This window comes from Chinchilla lanigera, unplaced genomic scaffold (genome assembly GCF_000276665.1).
Source record: "Chinchilla lanigera isolate Chin_1 unplaced genomic scaffold, ChiLan1.0 scaffold00027, whole genome shotgun sequence".
NCBI lineage: Eukaryota > Metazoa > Chordata > Mammalia > Rodentia > Chinchillidae > Chinchilla > Chinchilla lanigera.
Genome location: NW_004955428.1, coordinates 3,834,722 through 3,853,584, shown reverse-complemented (window position 1 = coordinate 3,853,584; position 18,863 = coordinate 3,834,722). Strand labels below are relative to the sequence as shown.

At 43.5% G+C, this 18,863-nt stretch overlaps 1 protein-coding gene across 2 annotated transcripts in view; it reads right to left on the bottom strand.

Annotated features, from left to right (window-relative positions):
• Window positions 1–18,863, bottom strand: part of Maml3 (mastermind-like transcriptional coactivator 3) — a 407,740-nt gene that overhangs the window by 156,410 nt on the left and 232,467 nt on the right. For both annotated transcript variants that reach the window (XM_005386678.2, XM_005386679.2), the window contains exon 2: window positions 10,524–12,092. In XM_005386678.2, the coding sequence (XP_005386735.1) occupies window positions 10,524–12,092 (1,569 nt within the window). The remainder of the gene's footprint in view (window positions 1–10,523; window positions 12,093–18,863) is intronic.

Here is an 18,863-nt window from a genome sequence, read left to right as displayed (position 1 = left end):
TCCAAGTCTTGTCTCTCTTTTTCTGTCACACTAATGCAAATTTCACTAATGAGTGATATTGAAGCTAGCACTATGGGCCACGGAGGCTGCTCTGCACTCAGAAGCGAACCGGAGAGTTCTCCTGGGCCTTCAGTCGCGCCTGAGTCCCCACAGCGCCGCAGGACAGGCGCGGGCTCTCCTGCAGGAGCACAGCGTGGCACCCTGCGGCACGCTTACTCATGCTCACTGCATGGATCTGAACTTTTCACTCTGCTCCATGCTTACTGGCTTTGGGGGGCGATCACGTGGACCCAGGGCTGCCACCTGTGGCTATGCAGGGTGTGCACAGCACAAGTGTCCAAGGGGCTGCAAAAGGGGCCGGCATTACAGCAGAGGTGCCTTGTGGGCCAGGCGGTGCAACATCTGCTCTGAACAGGTGCCTGAGGTGCACTGGCTTCGCTCATCTTGCACTGAAGGGCTCCTGGCTTAACAGCCCACTTAACACCCTCTGTATGGGCTGGCGAGGGCCCAGTTCCAAGAAGGTCAGATACACCCCAAACACCTCAGCCCTAAAGGCAATTAAAGAACGTAGGTATGTTATCAAACCTCTCCTCCTCAAGTCATAATGTTAGTAAATGGGCATTGTTACTGTGAACACTCTTTGGAATCACTATCTACTGCTTACTAAATAAAAATGTATAGGTGAACTGCAGGATCTTATGCATTGCTATTAACTAGCCAGGACAATGCATTAGGAATCTCAGCAACATGAACCGCCTTTTGATTCTTTATGCCCTAAATCAGAGGCAGCAATGTGCTGCCTAAGAAGAAAAGTCTGCAGGAACTTCCTCAGCACCCAAGCTATAATAGAAGATCTTTGTGCAGGAAAGGGACATTTCATTTTTCAGTTTTGTAGCATCTAGAAAAGCCCAGAACTGCTGTGACTAGTTAGTGAATTGTTTTTGTTGTTGTTGTTGTTCTTTTTCCGGTACCGGGAATTGAACTCACGACCTTGCGCTTGCCAGGCAGGCGCTGTGCCGCTGAGCTAAATCCCCAGCCTTAGTTAGTGAATTGTAATGTAATAAATTTTAAAGCTTGCAGTACTGCTTCTCTCACATACTTAACTAAGGGCTATCTTTAGAGAGAGCACCTTTCAAATGATAGTAGTGATCAAGTTTTTATAATAAGAACATTAAGCAAAGAGAACACACAATATAGGCATTTGATACTCTCGATAACAAAAACAACCACTTTCAGATGATGTGAATTTGTGGAAAAAGTAAACACTTGTAAAAACAGAAAGCCCAGCTAGAAAGTGCAGGAGTAGCTATTTGTGGCTCCATGTAGCACTAACTAAAAATATCACCATGAGCTTGCTTTACACCTGTGGCCGAGTGGGGACAAATATCTCAACAAATAGGAAATATACATCAGGAGAATAAGACAAATAATAACAAGGTAAATAACAAACGTTTGAATTGCTTCTGAGTACAAATACAACTCGATGTTTAGATCTATATGGGATGTGATCGCCATCTCTCAGAAACCTTTACTTTTGGTCAGAAACATTTACTTCATTCTTTTCCATCTCACCATATATTCGATCACCAAGTTCGCTGACTTCTTTTCTCTGTCTCTGTGCCTGGTTTGCCTTAAATTTTAACTACCATGCCCAAATAGAGATTTTTACTTTCTCGCTTGAAATGGTGCAAAGTCCCCTAGTTGTCCTCCCATCTGATTTTGCCTGACCGTTCCCATTATGAGCCTGGCTGTGATCTGCTCTGTCCACTTTGGGAACAACCCACTGCCTGTCCTAGAGTGCCTCTCACCCCATTCCACCCCTCTCCCCCTCACTCCTGGTCTAGCTCAGAGCCTACTTCTCCTTTGGAAGCTGCTTTTTGCCTACTCTGGGCTGACCCTCACCTTGCTTTCTGCTGAGTTCCTGAGTGTAGAATTCAGTAAGGTGAAACCTAACTACTCCATGATTTAACCTATGTACCTTCTTCCCCACTAGACGGTTATAGCCCTTGACACTCCAGATGATAGGATTTTGGTATCTCTTTTTAGTGTGTAATAGTTAGAACTCCAGGAGTGTACATACACAGGAAAGGTATAACTGGCCAAGATTCACAATTTTCCACACTTGTGGGTCTGGTCCTTAAGCGAATAGGCCTATTTTATCTGCAAATACAACCACACTCATGGTGGCGGTGGTGGGGATCCAGCAGGGTGCAGAAGAATGAACCATAAAAGAAGGGAAGTAGAATGAAATTGGGCCTCTCACCAAGTTGATACCCTCTCAAAGCCCAAGAAGTGGGGAAGTGGCCTAGATGCCATCTTTATACAACCAAGTGTCAGGACACAGAACACAGGGCAGAGGCCCCAGGAATAGGCCTGAGAGCACCCTTGCTCTGTGAGGGGTGTCAGGTGAGCCTCTGCTGCCTCAGCTGCACATGACACCCATTCTGCTACAGCCTCTCCTCCTATGGGTCTTGAGGAAAGTGGCTCAGCCTCACAAGGCCGTGCCCTTAGCAGGTCCTGCAACAGACAGATGGATAACCAACCCTATCTTAGAGATATGAGGGCAATTCTGTCCTCTGCTATGTTGGAAATAGGGACGAGAAAGCAGTGGAGCATGTACTGCTTTGTCCTACTAAGAAAAATCAACAAGACGGAACTTCTATAATTAAACACAGATAAATATTGAGCAATGAAATAAACAAAGGCTGCTCTACCGCAGTTCTGGGGTTATCGCATGTGCCGTTTTTCTACAACAACATGGCCCTGGCAGTGGCTTTTAAGGAGACACACTACTTATGAAAATCCCTGTTACAGGCCCCGACCCAGACCTCCTGACCTGGCAGTGCAATCTGATTACCTGGATCTTGAACAACTTCCCTGGATCCCTAGACCCATAAAGGTCTTGGAACCACTGTTTGATGAGTGATAAGCTCTCTGTAAACAAGAGTATTCTCGTCCCACCAAACCTTTAAAAAATATTCTCATAGGGGGCCAATTAAAACCTCCTTCTTCCACAACACTATTATAAAACTAATTCCTTTCCTCAAACTTTTCCTTTTCTGTTTTCTCTGAGCCTCATATTTCTAAGACTCTGACAGAATATCAATCAGGATTTTCAGGATCTGCCAGAATGTGTAGGAAGTGATTTATTTTACCCATCGATAGGGACATTTCCTTTATTATCTGTACTTTTGTAGCACCTCTGCCCACCCATTCCCTCAGCTGAGAGGGCCTGGATTCCATCAGCGATGAGTGTGCTGCCAATACTTCACCTTGCCGGGGCCGACTGGCTTAGTCAGGGGCGTGGAATCTAAATTGGTTTTATAGTCCTTCAAATAAGTCAATATTTTCAAGATCCTAAAAAAAAGGCTCAGTGGCTATAATCATGAAATCTTATTCTAAAATGGCACAACGGCTCCATTGGTTCTGCTATCCTTTTGAATACATGTATCTGAGATAAGGAAATTTTACCTTGGGAGCATTTTTGGTGTTAGAAAACCTACTCTGTGAAAGCCAAAAAGGATGGAAACAATAATATGGAATGTGCTGAGCCATGTGAAGTTCAATATTGGAAAATGTTCAATACTTCAACAGAAATTTGTCAGAAGTCATTGTAGAAAGAACATGGCCTTCTCCAGAGCCCCAGTACAGTGACAAACAGGGAGTAAAATGATATTAACAAGGAAGAGGGGGAACGGCAGGAGCAATTTGAAGGGTGTCAACAAAATTCTGGAAGATCAAAATCAGATGATACAGCAGCTCAGAGGAAGCTAAATCTAATCCTGCAGTAGGGGGAGCCAGAAGCAGGCAAGAGGGTTCAAGGCAAAGAATGACGCACACATTCAGTGGTCAGAGGCATCTCTGGCAGCCAGGGTGGGAGCGGGTGTAAAAAGGAAAAAGGGCTGAAGCTCTGCATGAGTAAGAGGTGGATATGATCTCCTTCTCCAGACTGAAAGAGGAAGGTGCGATTCTGCAGACACGAAGCCACCAGGCTCCAGAATTCTGGACTCCGGGAGTGGGCTGAGGAACTAGAGAGTTTAAATGCATCTATGCGGTATTAGATCAGCCCTCACCATCACCACTACCTACCGACTTCCTTCCCTGTTTAGTCCGGGAAAGCTAGCACCCAGATTTCCAATCCTCAGCCACAAGGCTCAGGGAATCTCTCCTCTCTGGCTCATAAGAAAAGCATCTAAATACACTGACCAGGGAACTGGCCGGGTTCTGACCCAACCACCTGAGAACAACGCACTAAATGGACAAGTCCTATCCAAGCGTGCAGAGCAACCAACAAGCTGTCCTGTGTCTCGTTCTAAGCAGATGTCCAAGAAAATCTTCTAATATGACAGAAAGGGAGGAAGGAAGGAGAGACAGAATAAGCACACAGAAAGGGGCATTTGAGAGAAACACACAGCCGACAGCGCACAAAAACTTAAAATTGACAAGATGTGAGTATCACATGTGAGTATATAATGTTTCAGAAAGTTAAAAAAAAGAAAAAGAAAAAGAAAAAGAAAAAGGGGCAGGAATAAGTGATTTAAAAAATTACAAGAACATATCCAAGTTCTTATATATATTACTGGATTTATATTACATTAAAATATTTTTGAAACAATGAAATGTGTAATTTGGGAGAGTACTTAAACTTCTCCCTATTTCCCTCTTATCTCTCTTCTATTTTGCTCTTTATTTGTATATTTATGTATATTTTATGTTTCTCATATATGAGAAACCATGTGATATTTGAGCTTGTGTGTCTGACATTTCATTTAACATTGTGTTCTCAAGTTGCATCCATTTACCTAAGAATGTCTCAAGTTTTTCTTTATGGCAGCAAAGATTTAAAGGTAAAGTTCAGAGTACTAGATATGGTATAATGAGTTAAAAAGAGCGACACTAAGAATTCTTGTAATGAACTCTTAGGGAGAAAGAGAAGATTCAAAGATTCTCTAAGAGTGAAAAGACAAGATTGTTTGATCTCCAGCAATGGAGAGAAAGAAGGGAGGGAGAAAGGAAGGGAGTGAAGAGAGGGAGAGAGGGAGAGAAAAGACAGGTTACACCCTTGGTGTGCAGAATCCAGATGCCACTGGATTTCTCAATACTCAGATGTTCTCAAATGTCTCATGCTGTCTCAGTTCTCAAACATCTTTAAAATAGAATATGTTTTCTAAACTATTATTTTACAATAGGGTAAACTGTCAGTCAAAAAGATAAAGCCATTTTTAAAAATCCTTTCCATATAAACAGTCTTCTGTGTACCCCTTGGTGAGAAACTGTAGGAATGTGCTCCATCAATTTGAGGGAATAATCCAAGAAAAGAGACCAATCAAGAAAACAGACAACGCAGTGCCAAAGGGTGGTGACACACTCCAAGACTGACGCCAGCTATGGGCAGGTGAAAGGCTGGGGTTAGCTGCGGAGCAGGACAATTGTAGGGGAGAAGCAGAGTGAAGCAGCAGAAACTTCAGGAAGGATGAGAAAAGAAGGAGGGAGGGAGGGAAGGAGGGAGGGAGGGAAAGGAGAAAAGGAGGGAAGAAAAGAGATACAGAGAAAAGGAAAGGAAATATGAGAAAAATGGATTTTCTTTTGTGCCAGGAATCAAATTCAGGACCTTGTACTTGCTGGGTAGCACTTGTGCCACTGAGCTATATCCTGGGCCCTGGGATGTGTTTGACCATATTGAAAATTTTCAAAAAAAAAAAAAAAAAAAAAGGAAGAAAGAAGGAAAGAAAAATTTCCAGGGTTAGAAAAGTTTAAGTCTGGATTGAAGGTAGGTGGAGAGACATCACTAATTTAAAAAAGAGGCAATTATTTATTCCGAAAAGTTGTGCAGGAAAGGAAATACAATCATAGTATTCTACATGGCTAAACAACTAAGCATTGTGCAAACATGCAAATATAAAATACTTTAAGATTATACTTTGCAGTAGAGCTAGTTATACTGAGAGTAGAGGAAGAGACACAGACTATGGGGATGGGGAGATGGCTGTGGATATTTGTAAGGAGGAATTGTAAGCAAGCGGGGTCCTTACTGATACAGAATCAAATACTGGAAAAGCTGAGAAATAGCAATTTATGGAGAGAAGTGAGGAAACAACTTAATATGAGAAAGCAACTTAAAACTTCGAAGCAGTTACCTCAAAGCAGAAAGGAAGAGCGGAGTGGGGCGGAGCTGGAGGGCTGCTTCTGCTCATGCTCCGCCGTGCTGTTTGACTTTAAGGAAGCAGCATGTGTTTCAATTTTTTTTTTCAGTGTGTATTTTAAGGAAACTGAACAAAAGAGCTTCAGGTGTTTAAGGTTAAGGAAATGAATGTCCTAAGATTCTGTGATAATTGCAGGTTTGTTTTCCATGGGGACTTTATGGCTGAAAAGCTTATAATAATATACTTTAAAATTTTGGTACAATAAAATTGAAAGGGGAAAACACACTTATCACACGTCCACACAGACAATAGAAGATACCCACACAAAGAACAAAGTAGCAGAGCGGCTGTGATTTATCTAGTCCTGTGATTGCAAGGACTAAGAGTTCGCATCATATGTTGGAAATTCTTCACTTTTCACGCCACCGTACAGGAGTGCCCCTTGGACTCTGGATGGACCTGTGACTGTCCTTGACCAGCAAGTGGTCGCTTGGCTTTGGTTTACTTCTCTTACAGTTGCTCCATTGTTTTCTGTTTGTCAGACACAGGGATCGAGTTTGCCTTCCCAGAAATCTCATTGTTGTTTCATGGGCTCAAGATAACCACCTCCTATCAAAGGACTCTTCTTAGACTTGCTTTTCTAGTTCTTCTGTTTGAGCTCAAAAGCAGCTTTGTGTCAGTTGTGTGAATACTTTCTCCATTGGAGCTGATAACCAACTGAAAGCATATTTTTGGGCCAAATTCTGATAATTGTTATCCAATGGTTTATTAAACACCCTTATGTTCAAGATACAGTTTTAGACACTATGCAAAAGTCAGCTAAAACAGAAAGAGAGGCAGAGAAGGCGGGAGGGAGGGAATCTCGTCCTTAAAAAACAGTAAGATGAGGAAAATAGAAAAGACAAAAGTATGCAGTAACTTATGGTTATTTCATCACAGAGAGATATGTTTGAAAAATTATGGAGCAATCAAAGTGGTTCAATTCATGATTAATAGATCTTGAAAGCTGAAAGAAAAAAAAGGAAAAGAAAAGCAAAGAAAATGGAGAAGTCAAAGACGTGACATACCCTAGAGAAGATTTAAGAACTTACAATTCAGAAATTTTACCACTAGTCATGATTTTAGCTAAAGTTAAAGGAATCAGGAATTAGGTTTAGGAGTTAGGAGGAGATGGTAAAGACTGAAAGGGGGATGTAGAGAAAGAAAGGAAATGAGAGCAAGTCTAACATGGAGATTTACAACTATGGTAATAAATGTAAATAAAGGGAAATAATGGTATAGCATCAATCCAAGTGGTCAAGGATTCGACTCAGAATTTTCTTTCTTTCTTTTTTTTTTTTCTGGTACTGGGAATCGAACTCATGACCTTGCGCTTGCCAGGTAGGCACTGTGCCGCTGAGCTAAATCCCCAGCCAGAATTTTCAAAAAGAAACAGAAAAATGTAAGCTTTTTTAAAAGTAGAGAGTATCCCTTCTTTAAACAAGCATTTTTTTCCTGATGGTAGTATTAACATATCTGTACGATTAAAAAATTTAGACTATTCAGTAAAATATGAAGTGCAAAGCAATAATTGCAATTTTTCCTATGAAAAATATAATTCCTAACATTAAAGATATCTAGCATTTTCTACACATATTAAAAGCATAGTTTGGGTTGTTGCATGAAACTCATCTACTTATTTTATTCATAGTAGGATCCCTTACAAGATGTGAGAAATAATTCATTAATATAATTTTTATGGACCTTATTTCTTTTTCTAAAAACACTAATATTAGTTCCAATTTTTCACTGCCATAAGTAACACCACAAACATAAATTTTTGTAAATCCTATGCTTATGAGGAGTAATATGTAAATCTGAGAAGTGGCATTACAGATGAAACATTCACTATTTTGAAAGCCTTTTTGCTTCTATGTTTGTTTCTTTTTTTGGAAATATCTAGAAGTGCACTTCTATTCATTTCTAGAGAGAAACAGCACTTTCTATATGTGTCCCAAATAAATAAACATCTGTACAACATGACTTCCTTGAAGTAAATGTCTCTAATATTCTCCTGCTGTTCCTTATGGCGCCCATGTCATCCATTAAACCTTAATGTTGATCATGGCCCTTGCAGTTGAGCAGAATAAAGTGAATTTTCACTAGCAACAGTGGGAACAAAATGGAATTCCATTTTGTATATGACTTACAATTCATGTGAGCATTTGTGCAATGTACCTGTCCATAGTGTAGCTAATTATTCTGAGAGCTATGCAAATACTACTCCATAATCAGATAAAAACATGAAATAAATGGTCTGTTTGCAGAAAGATAGCCATGTGTTTATTATGTATTTTGAAGCATGTTTCGAACATCAGCGAGTTAATGCTTCATTTCAAAGCATGCTTTTACCTCACGGTGCCTTATGAGGTAAAGACATGATTATTCCAATGAGACTTCCCCAAGTAAGAGTCTGTCCACCCCGAAGGCACCTCATGGGAGCGGGGAGTGGAGGGGCACACAGACTTGATTCAGCAGGTCCTCAGTCCCCACAGTGGTTTCTTCCCCTGCCCAAGCCCTTTCAAAACCTGCCCTTTGCAGCTAACAGCTTAGTGACTCAGAGTCAGACAAGCACAAGGACCGGAAACAAACTCCTTTGCCATTCACATTCCAGCAGACACAAGCACTTAGTCTCAAACAGCACATTTCCCATGACAGTGAGGGTGGCAGCAGCACGGCACCCACAGGGCCGTGGGCCGCATAAGCTGCGAGTTGGGCTGAATCATCTGGGGCCCGGCTTGGAGGAAATACTGGCAAAAAAGCAGTGAAGGTAGAAACACAGTTTGTATGAAGATTAACAACAGATCATCTCGACAGCCCGGGAGCTCATAAACCTTGTGATGCGTATGGACTACCACAAACATCCTTGTGTGTTGCCTCTATTTTGCCTGCTTCAGAACTCAGTGTGAGGGTTTCAAATGTTGCATTTTTCAATGTTCTCTCTCTCTGTGTGAGTATACACAACTATTTACATATACATGTACATATAATGAAGCCAAGATAAAACAGAAGAGTTTCCATTTCAATGATGTTTTCCTACCAGCCACCGACTGCAGTGGAGGAAAAGCAAGCTGTCCTTGTATTCATCCAGACAGAATCTCTGTAGAGCGGCTGGCACGAGCAGACAAGAAGCCACTGTGAGGTTTGGGGCTGCGGGCTGTGAAGGACAAGAGTGAAGCTACAGAGCCCAGGCCTGTCTCTGCAGGCCAGCACCACCTCAGCCCCGAGATTACTTTAAGCTTTAGGGGGTTGTGGCTGGGCATGCCAGCAGACAGAGACCAAACAACCACTGAGTGAGACTAGACCTGCCTGCCCGAACTCCTAGCGCATCCAGCTGTGGACACATCCAACCAGTGGTTTAAACACGAAGGCCTCTATAGCAGACTTCTGCAAACTATCATACCCATGTCTGCATCCCAAAAGGAGTTGGGCACAAGATAGCAACCGGCAGTAGAATGACCCCCCCCATGAACTAGCTGCACTGGGAAGGCCATCCAGAGGTGCATTTCCTCATTCTTCTTTCCTGCAGAGTAAAGTGCTGAATTAAAGGAGCACTGGTCCTAGCCACCAGTCAGGCTGACAGCCAAATGCTTCACCAAGTCGTGCCTCTGCCTTGCTGCCATGTATCACAAAGAGCCCAACGCTTCTAAACCAGGTTGTCACGAAGGGGCATAGTGGGAAAGTGGTGACTTTCTTTCAAAACAGCACTAAAACATGTTTGCCATCAACCTTCCTGAAACAGAGCCAGGTGAACTGGACCATTCAGCATTGTATTCTCAAGTCTAGACTGAAAGAGCCGCTAACTATTGCCAGTTGTCTAGCAGCAAATGTAAAGTGCTGAGTGGTCCTACAGATATCTACCTTCTGCTCCACTTGGAAAACACAAAAAACTCTCCAATATCTGAACATCAACAATCGAAATATCTCATCTTTCCTAACTCAGTAAATAGCTGAGAGTTGCTCAGGCCTTATAAAACGATTATAGGTAGCCCGAAATGTCCCTGCCTTCCTGTTCCTCAGTCCAAATCTTGGACTGAGGGACCTCTGCTGTTTACCTGCCTCAGAATGAGAATTTTGTGGGATTTCTGGTTTCTCACCTGCTGGGAAGAGCAGATTCACTTCATCGGTGTTTAAGTAAAGAAAGTTTATTTGGCTACCATTTTTCCACCTCTTAGGAGGAAGGGGAAAAGGACCCAAGGAGAGCAACTGCATGAGATGTGTAAGGAGAATTTCTGCAGGTAACCAGAGCCCACAAGGGCTGAAGCTCGGAGAGTGTCACACATCGACAGCCTGAAAGGCACGGCGAGAACTGCTTGAAGCGTGGCGCACTTTCACACTTACCTGACTGTGGGATGGGAGTGCAGTGTAGGCCATGGGCTGATTCATCACTCCCTTCTGCTTCAGGAGAAGCATGCGTTTCTGGTCCTCACTCAGGTGCGCTCTCGGGGCCTGGAGCTGTGGCGGAGGCGGCTGCTGCTGCGGAGTGGATGGCTGGGGCTGTGGTTGTGGCTGCGGCTGCTGCTGCTGCGGCTGCTGTTGCTGTGACTGCATATACGGCATCAAGGGGTTTTTGTTGGGGTTGGCCATTGGGGGTGTCATTCTCTGGCCCAAATCCGCATTAAAATGGGTCAGAGGTTTAGTGTTACCATAGGTGAGAATATTGTGCTGTTTGCTTAAGGAGTTTGTACCCAAGTTATTTGGCTGCTGATTGATCATATTCATGTGATTCTGGGGGAGGTAGTTATTCATTGCTGTCTTCTGCAGGTTGTTTGCCATTGGAGGCACTATAGGGTTTTGGTTGTTAAAGGCTTGGGGGTACATCATTGGGCTATTTGGTTTTTCTGCAGTGAAGGCTGCTCCATATGGACTTGATGGAGGCCCTAAGGGAGACCAACTTGAAGTCTGGTTTGAATGCTGCTGCTGCTGCTGCTGCTGCTTCTGCTGCATGAGTTTGGCTCTTTGTTGCTGCTGGGCAGCCATCTGTTTGAGCTGTTCTGCTGGAGACATATCAGAGCTGGGCACAGCCACAGGGCCTGAGCCCGAACTGGCCACTGTCACTGCTGCTGGATTAAGGAGATAACCGTTGCCAGGCCGAGGTGGAGCCTGGGCTGGCGTGTGAGCTTGGTTTGGAGTTTGAGGGGACTGGACAGCACAGTTCGCTGGTGACCCAGCGGGGTTGGGAGCTGCAGGAGTGCTGGCCACTGAAGGTAAGCTTGTGGCCGTGGGCACAGTAGAAAAGGGAGGGCCAGAAGATGAAGGCCTGGCCTGGGGAGAGCCCAGGGGGACATGTGCAAAAGGAGAGTGGGAGGGGTCGCTCTTCACACTCGCATTCTCCTGGGAGAGAGGAGTCTCTGTAGCTGGCTGCGAGAATTCCGGCTCCTTCTTCTCTTCGAAGTCTTCATTGAACAGGTCCTGTATGTCATCCTCTGGAACCGTGTTGGCCAGTTCGTCTATTAATTCTTGCCACTCTTGGTCATTCAGGTTAATGTCTGAGAACAGTTTGTTCTGATTGGAAAGAGATGTTTCTGATGTGTCTATGCAGGTAGGGTCGTCGAGAGGTTCCTGTTTGAGGTCCTTGCTCTGCAGGATGGTGAAGCTGTCCTCGAGGTCGCTGCAGCCGTTGACGGGAAGCTTGATCTCAGGGAGCCTCCCATTCTTGCTTAGATCTTCTAGAAGCCCAGGCCCATGAGTCCCACTATTCTGCAAGGGCAGAGAAGGCTTCAGGTCAAGTTGGTGAAGAGGAGAAGCGGAAGGCAGTGGCAGGTTGTTGATGGCTTCCATCCCTGCAGGCATGTCCTTCCGCATTCGCTTGCTAGTGGGAGAGAAACTCCCTTCACAAGCACCATTCTGTTGGTCTCCATTAAGAGGGGATCGTGCTCCTTCCAACTTCCTTTTCACAGTCTCTTGTAGCTGGAAAAGAAATAGGAAAGAGGGTGACTCACTCCAATTTACTTTTAAGCATACTTAAATGTACATGGCCACACACTGACTTTTTCTGCTTTATAAGCCATAAAAAAGAAACTTCAATTTCAAAATCGGGCAACACTACAACTGAAATTCTATGGGAAAAGGTTTTAGCTAACAGCAGAGCTTGGAGGACTAAGGGAGAAGATAAACTTAGTATTAGAGGGTAGGAAACAAAATAAAAGAACATGACTTTAAACGGTGCTACTACTTTACAAATGAATGCTAAACATGAGACTCAGACCAAAATGTACCGTACTTGAGAAAGATGTTAATACTCTTCTAAAATTCTTGCCACATTTTGAGAACATCAAGAAATTAAAGCAACAATATTTGAAGAACATTAAAAAAACTGCTGGGGGAATATGGAATTGAACCTATTTACTGAGCAGCATACAACTGAAGATTAATTTTAAACATAACCCAAAACTTCCTTTTGGTTCTTATTTTTACTTCACTTTAGCACCATTTTATTCAGTCATCCACTCTCTTCTAAAAGCAAATTTCCATTGGCTTTCATGATATCACATTTTTTGGATTTCCTCCTTTCTCTCCATCTGCTCATTCTCAATCTCTTATGTATTCTTTGTTTGCCCTAAATGACAAGATAGATTCTTCAATGTTTTGTCTTAAGTGTTTTTCTTGTTTTTGTTTTTTTTTCTTCTGTTCACTCTATGCCTCCTTAGACCATTTCATCTAATACAAGGGCTTCAACCATCTTCTCTAGGCTGATGGTCCTAAAACAACATACCTAGCCCGATCTTCTCTGCTGAGCTCTATTAACTCTAACGATCTCCTCTTGGATAATTCATGAGCATTTAAACTCGACATGTCTCAACACTGGCCTCCTTGGCATTGGTTACTCAAGCATGATCCTCACCCGTGTCCCCCATCTCACTGTCTAACCAGATATCTGATACAGAAATTAGAGCATTTACAAAAACCCTTCCACATCACTGGTCACCACGTCCATCTGTGTCACTCTACGATGCCACTCATGCCTGTCCACACTGCCACTCTCTTAGGCCAGGCTACCACTGGGCCTTGGTGGATTTCAGAAGCAGTCTCCAGACTGATCCTTTCACCCACCCATCTACTCACTCATTCATCCATCACTTGTATTCATTGTTTTGTTTTCCCCTCATGTACTCTTCACATGCCATCTTTTTAAGAAAAAAATATTGTCCTTCTTGTTTATAACACTGCGGTGATTCCCATTGTTTTTGGATTAAAATCCAAACTGGCTCCTGAGAAAATCATCCAGCTACGCTTCATCTTTCCAGGTGCATCTTTTTGCCTATCTGCTCAGCATCCTCTGCAGCCCTCCCCTCACCTAGAATACAGCTCTATCTATGTTCCTGGAAGTCTTTCCACCCCTTAGAAGTGCCTCGTTTGCTTCTTTAATGCCTCCAGGGAAAACATCTCTGTTTTCTTTTCTTGGAACCTACTCCTTCTTCCCCTCCCCTTTCCCTCATTAACAGTTGCTTATTTTTCAGGTCAGATCCTAGATTTCCCTCACTGTAGGAAGTTTTAAGAAAGTCTATCCTTTACCCACCCCAATCACAACAGGTGCCTGTCTTAACCCACCTCTACTGGGATGGGTATAGTGGAATAAGTTTTTCCAAGCAACCTATACTTCCCCACTATGGCTCTTACCACTTCTGAGGCAGTGGTTTAAGTGTGTGTTCCTAATCTCCCAGCAAGTAGGACCTGTGGCTGAGCCATGTACTCTAGATTGCAATATTGCACCCAATGCTCAGGTTCTTAGCAATGGTTAATAAATAACTGTCCAACTTACAGGGGCTAAGAGAAGTGAGTTTGACTCAGAATAGAAAGCAGCCTCACTGACTGACTTGGAGGCTACATTCCTGTGAGGGGAGTGATGAAGCTCTTATTCTAGAGCAGTGATGGCAAACTGTTTAGAGATTTCAGTGATATAAACAGCTGGTCACAGTAGGTCAGGTGTGCCATAGGTTCGCCACCACTGCCCTAGAGAGTGTTGTGTCCACATTAATATATCTGGCTAAGAAAATTCTTGACACCTCTATGGGTGGGTGTGATGGTGCACACCTATAATTGTAGCATTCGGTAGGCTAAGGAAGAGTGGGAATTCAAGAGTATGAAGCCAGTATGGCCTACATAACAAGACCTGGTCACAAACAAACAAGCTAACTAACAAGCCAGCAAACCAACCTAATTCTTTTGCCTGTGGTTGCCCCTTCTGAGAGAGCCTGGCATAGAGAGGGGCTGGGGAGATGACCAGCTGGATTAGAAGGGTTTAGCAGCTTCCCACAGGCAAAGGCAGAAGTACAGCGGTGCAAGGTGGGAAGCAAGGCAGAGCAGCAAAGGAGCTGGGTAACACAGAGCCTTTAGAGCAAAGGAGCAGGATTTCCTCTGACCTCATACCCACAAGTGGAGCTGCCGTGGCTCTGGAGGAGCCCTGCATACAGCAAAACCAATCTGGAGAAGATGTGGTGAGTTTCAGGAATTGTCATTTTATTTCTGTGTGTCTTCTTGTACACTGAGAATTCCATTTTAAAAGTAAGCAAAGTAGAAAAGGTCCTGGAATGAAAATCCAATCCCATCCGTGTTCCTAAATCTCATATTTTTAATCACGACTGACCCTGTCTCAATCACTTAGCATAGGCTCCTGAACTGCTGCAAACAGAGCCTTAACTGGAACACACTGGAATTCGACTTCAAAGAAAATACTGGTTCAATCCATCACATTAAGCAGACACTGGTAGAAAATGATGTTATTTATGGAACAAACCAGAAGGCCACAGTTCTGATGACAGGTACGGCAGATACTTGGATGTACATAGTTCCAGATACAATGCCAAGTTCAAACATGACAGCTTCAGGGCCTGGATGAAACAAGGCTTGGGACACCTCCTGAAGTCATGTGAAGCTTGAAAAAAATAATCACTTATCTTAAAAATGAATTTGACATTATTTTACAAAGCACAAGTCTGTGATTCTGCTCTAGGTCATGTAATGGATGGGACAGGACAGTGAAAGAAAGACATTCCACCTGTTCTCTGTAAGACGGTGGTGGCCGAAATGATGGAGACAAATAGATCTCGTTGAGAATCTAAAGTTTTGCCTCTTACCATCTGAGTGGACAGGGAATAGATCGCAGTATTACAAAAACAGAAGCACGACTCTGGAGTTCAAATGCCTGGGCTCAGCTCCAACGTACCCCAGCCGAGAGTTAACACAGATAAACACTGTCTGGTCCGTAATAAATGTGGCTGCAAAACCCTCCATGAGAAAGGAAATTACACGAGGGCAGTGATTTTTCTGTTGTGTTTACTCCCCAGGTCTCCACAGCTTACCTCAATAAATATCTGTTGAATGAATGAGTTTTGGGAAACTTATATAACCTCTCCTAAGCCTTGCTTTCTTACACTTGATCTTAGCCAAAAGGCTGAAGCAATAAGCCTTGCTTTCCTGCTCAGCAAAATGGGTTAATAAGACCAAGCTCCTACAATTACTGTGAGGCTGTATTTGTTTGTTTGTTTGTTTGTTTTTTGGTCCTGGGAATCGAATTCAGGACCTTTATCTTGCCAGGCAGGCTCTTGTGCCGCTGAGCTATATCCCCAGAGGTGAGGCTATATTTAAATGAAACAGTGCAGAGAACCCTTAGCCTCACATCTGGTATCCAGGAAGCACCCACTAAGCCTCGGCTTTCCTATTTTCAAAATTCAGTGATACACAATCACAACTGCAACTGAAAGAGCATGCCTCCTGGATCTTCACAATACAAATAGGTGGAATGATCATATTCCTGTTCCCTAGCCGGCAAGACCCTCATGTTTTCCAAGCATCTGGTGTAGCTTTTTTAATATGAACAACAAAAATCAAATTTGCAATTCAAGCCCAAGTCCAAGTGCTAATGCATTCATGTCCTAGATTGTAGAGCAGCAAAGGCTAGGTTGTTGAGGCTCAAATCAAATCCATTTTCAGCGCGCCACCTGAACGGGGCTGCTGCATGTATCCTTTCCCCGAGGGGCTCACATTCTCCTCTCCTGGCCCCTTTTAACCTGAATCTTGATATATACATACATACATATATATATATATATATATATTTTTTTTTTTCCTTGTGTATCAGCATTTTGGAATTAAGAGCAACACCACCAAAATTGCTATGCTGTGGTTTCTATGCTTTGTTTTGTTATATACAAGATAGTAAAACAATCTGTCTCCTCACTCTTTGCTATTTGGAAAGGTGGTCTGACAGCCTAACCCTCTCTTTATGTCCCTCGTGGGAGACAGAAGGAGATTGGGAAGGAAGACATCTCTCTGTGTGTTTAAGAAGGCCGACTTGCAGGCAGTGAGCGTTAAGAGAAATGGCCTGGAGATTCCACACCCTAAGGACTCAGGTCACCCACAATCCAAGCAGCCTATCTTAGTAAATCCCAGGTGATGTTGTGTTTACTCCCCAGGTCTCCACAGCTTACCTCAATAAATTTGGGAGTCCTGTCTCCCAAAGCTGGAAGCCCCTTACTGTGCCTGGCAGAATCATGGAAACTCTTCTGAGCGCCAGCCCCTTATTCCTGTACTACATCATCACATACAAATGCTTCCTTCCATCCAGGGAAGCTGCGATGCTAGGAGCTGAACTGTGCCATTCATCCAGTGCCTGTGACGGTGTGGGCCACTATCAGGTGTCAGTTCCGCTACAGGAAACTATTTGTCCTCCAGAGTGGCTCCAGCACTCTATAGTGTTTAGAGTGTAGCTTGAGGACTGGCTGGTGTTCCTGTGAAACTGTGCTCTGTGTGTGTGTGTGTGTTACACCCATATCAGTAGTTGTAAGAATAGCTGTGCCTTTGGAGTCACAAAGGACTTTCACACAGGGTCCTATTTTATCCTTGTAGCAGAGCTCTGGGCAGCCCAGTGCGGGGCTGGTGGTTGTACTGGCAAAGGGTCACGTTATGGAGGAGAAGGAATGGGACAGTGTGGTTGATGTCCAGGACAAGGATGACATGGCTAAGATAACAACGGAACTTAATTTCTAGCGGATTATTGAGGTATCCCCCAGGCCAGAGTCCACAGTGAAAAGATATTCTCTTTAGACTTTTGGCAGTGTTAGCAAGTTCAAGGAAATTCTCACTTCCTCGTCCTCGATTTTGGATGAAATCGGGCAAGGTCATGGAGCTTGGAAATAAAGATGATGATGCTAATATTAATAATGATGACTTTAAAGCAAAAGACATTGGAATAAAGCATCATATTCCTTGTCTCTGACTCCTACTGATTTTGAAGGGGAGGTTTTATTAAAACCATCTTCCAGAGGAGGGATTTAAGGCAGAGCTACATGAAGTAGTGTCTGAGATCACAGAGCTGGTGTCAGAGAGAGGTGGCTAAACCCAGGTTCAAAGTCAAACTGAGGTCTGACTCTGTAGCCCACTTTGTACCCGCATCTGGGGCTGGCCAGACGCAGCTGTGCCCTCACTGCTCACACGCAGTGAAGCTCCCCTCAACTCGATCCCTTCCCCACCTGTACTCTTCTCTCCTGCTCGTCCCCAACACTGTGATGCTTTACAAGGGACACCTTCTGAGACATGAATGAAGACCTGCGTGTCCTTCAGCAGAAATGATATCGATGTCACTAGGTGATGCAACCTCACGGGGTCACTTTTAGATCTGTTTAGATCTGTTGTCCATCACCCGGGGGAAATGTTATGTGGCTCGCAATTATGTAATTATTTACTGAATTCTGAGTAGTTCCCAGGTCCTCCTGTGTTTGTTTCTCCCATGAGTCTTTGCATCTGATACACCCTTGTGGGACTTTTGCACCTGACCACTGCGCTTGGCAGTTTACTTCCGACAGCACTGTTATAGTTTCTCCACAGCCCCTCTTCCGGACTCCTCATCTGGGTTAGGAAACTCCTCATCACATTCTAATGCGTCATACTACAAAACTGCTTTCCTTTTCCCTCCCGTGTGAGGGCATGAATGTTAAACAGAGGTCTCAGACAACCGCACGGAATTTATGTCATTGATCCTCAAAACAAGCACGTTGAATGTTGCACGACATAAGTGATTTTTGGAGTAAACGTACAATTTCTTTTGGTTATTTTAAAATACGGGAAATAGGCCAGCTTAGTATTTTTGAGGACCCTCAAGGCCCATGGAATCCACACTGGAAACCACTAGAGAACATAGAAAGTGATTTGAGAAAAACAAAAGCGAAACTGAAATCTAGAGCCTTTAAAGGGACATTCCCAAGGTCACATGTTTTCATAGGCATGAGCCCTAAGTGCTGGATCTTTTCATAACTGAACTTTAAATTTTCACACAAAAGCTTCAAGTGGTATTTTTTTTCATACTACAATACTACACCAGGAAGTGAACACCAGCTATGCTGACAGTTGGCTCCGTCGTAGCACTCTCTCCAAGCACAAGTATGAGTGATCTTCTTTCCCAACTGTTGGAGGCATAGCTCTCCCAAGACTTGAGGGTGAGCTTGAATCTAAACCACACAGGCTCGAACTAATTCAGAAGCTCAAGAAGAGCATTTCGGTCATTTTGATCTGCTCTGGTTAAATTAGAAGGTGATTCACTAGAATCAATTTTTACAAGGTTATTCTCTTTTTATTCTATCAGCAGATAATGAACCTACAGATACATGGATGGATTTGGCTTGCCTTTAAAAATGTTTTGGATGAGTGACCCAGAATAGTCATGTGTTAGATATTTTTATTAGT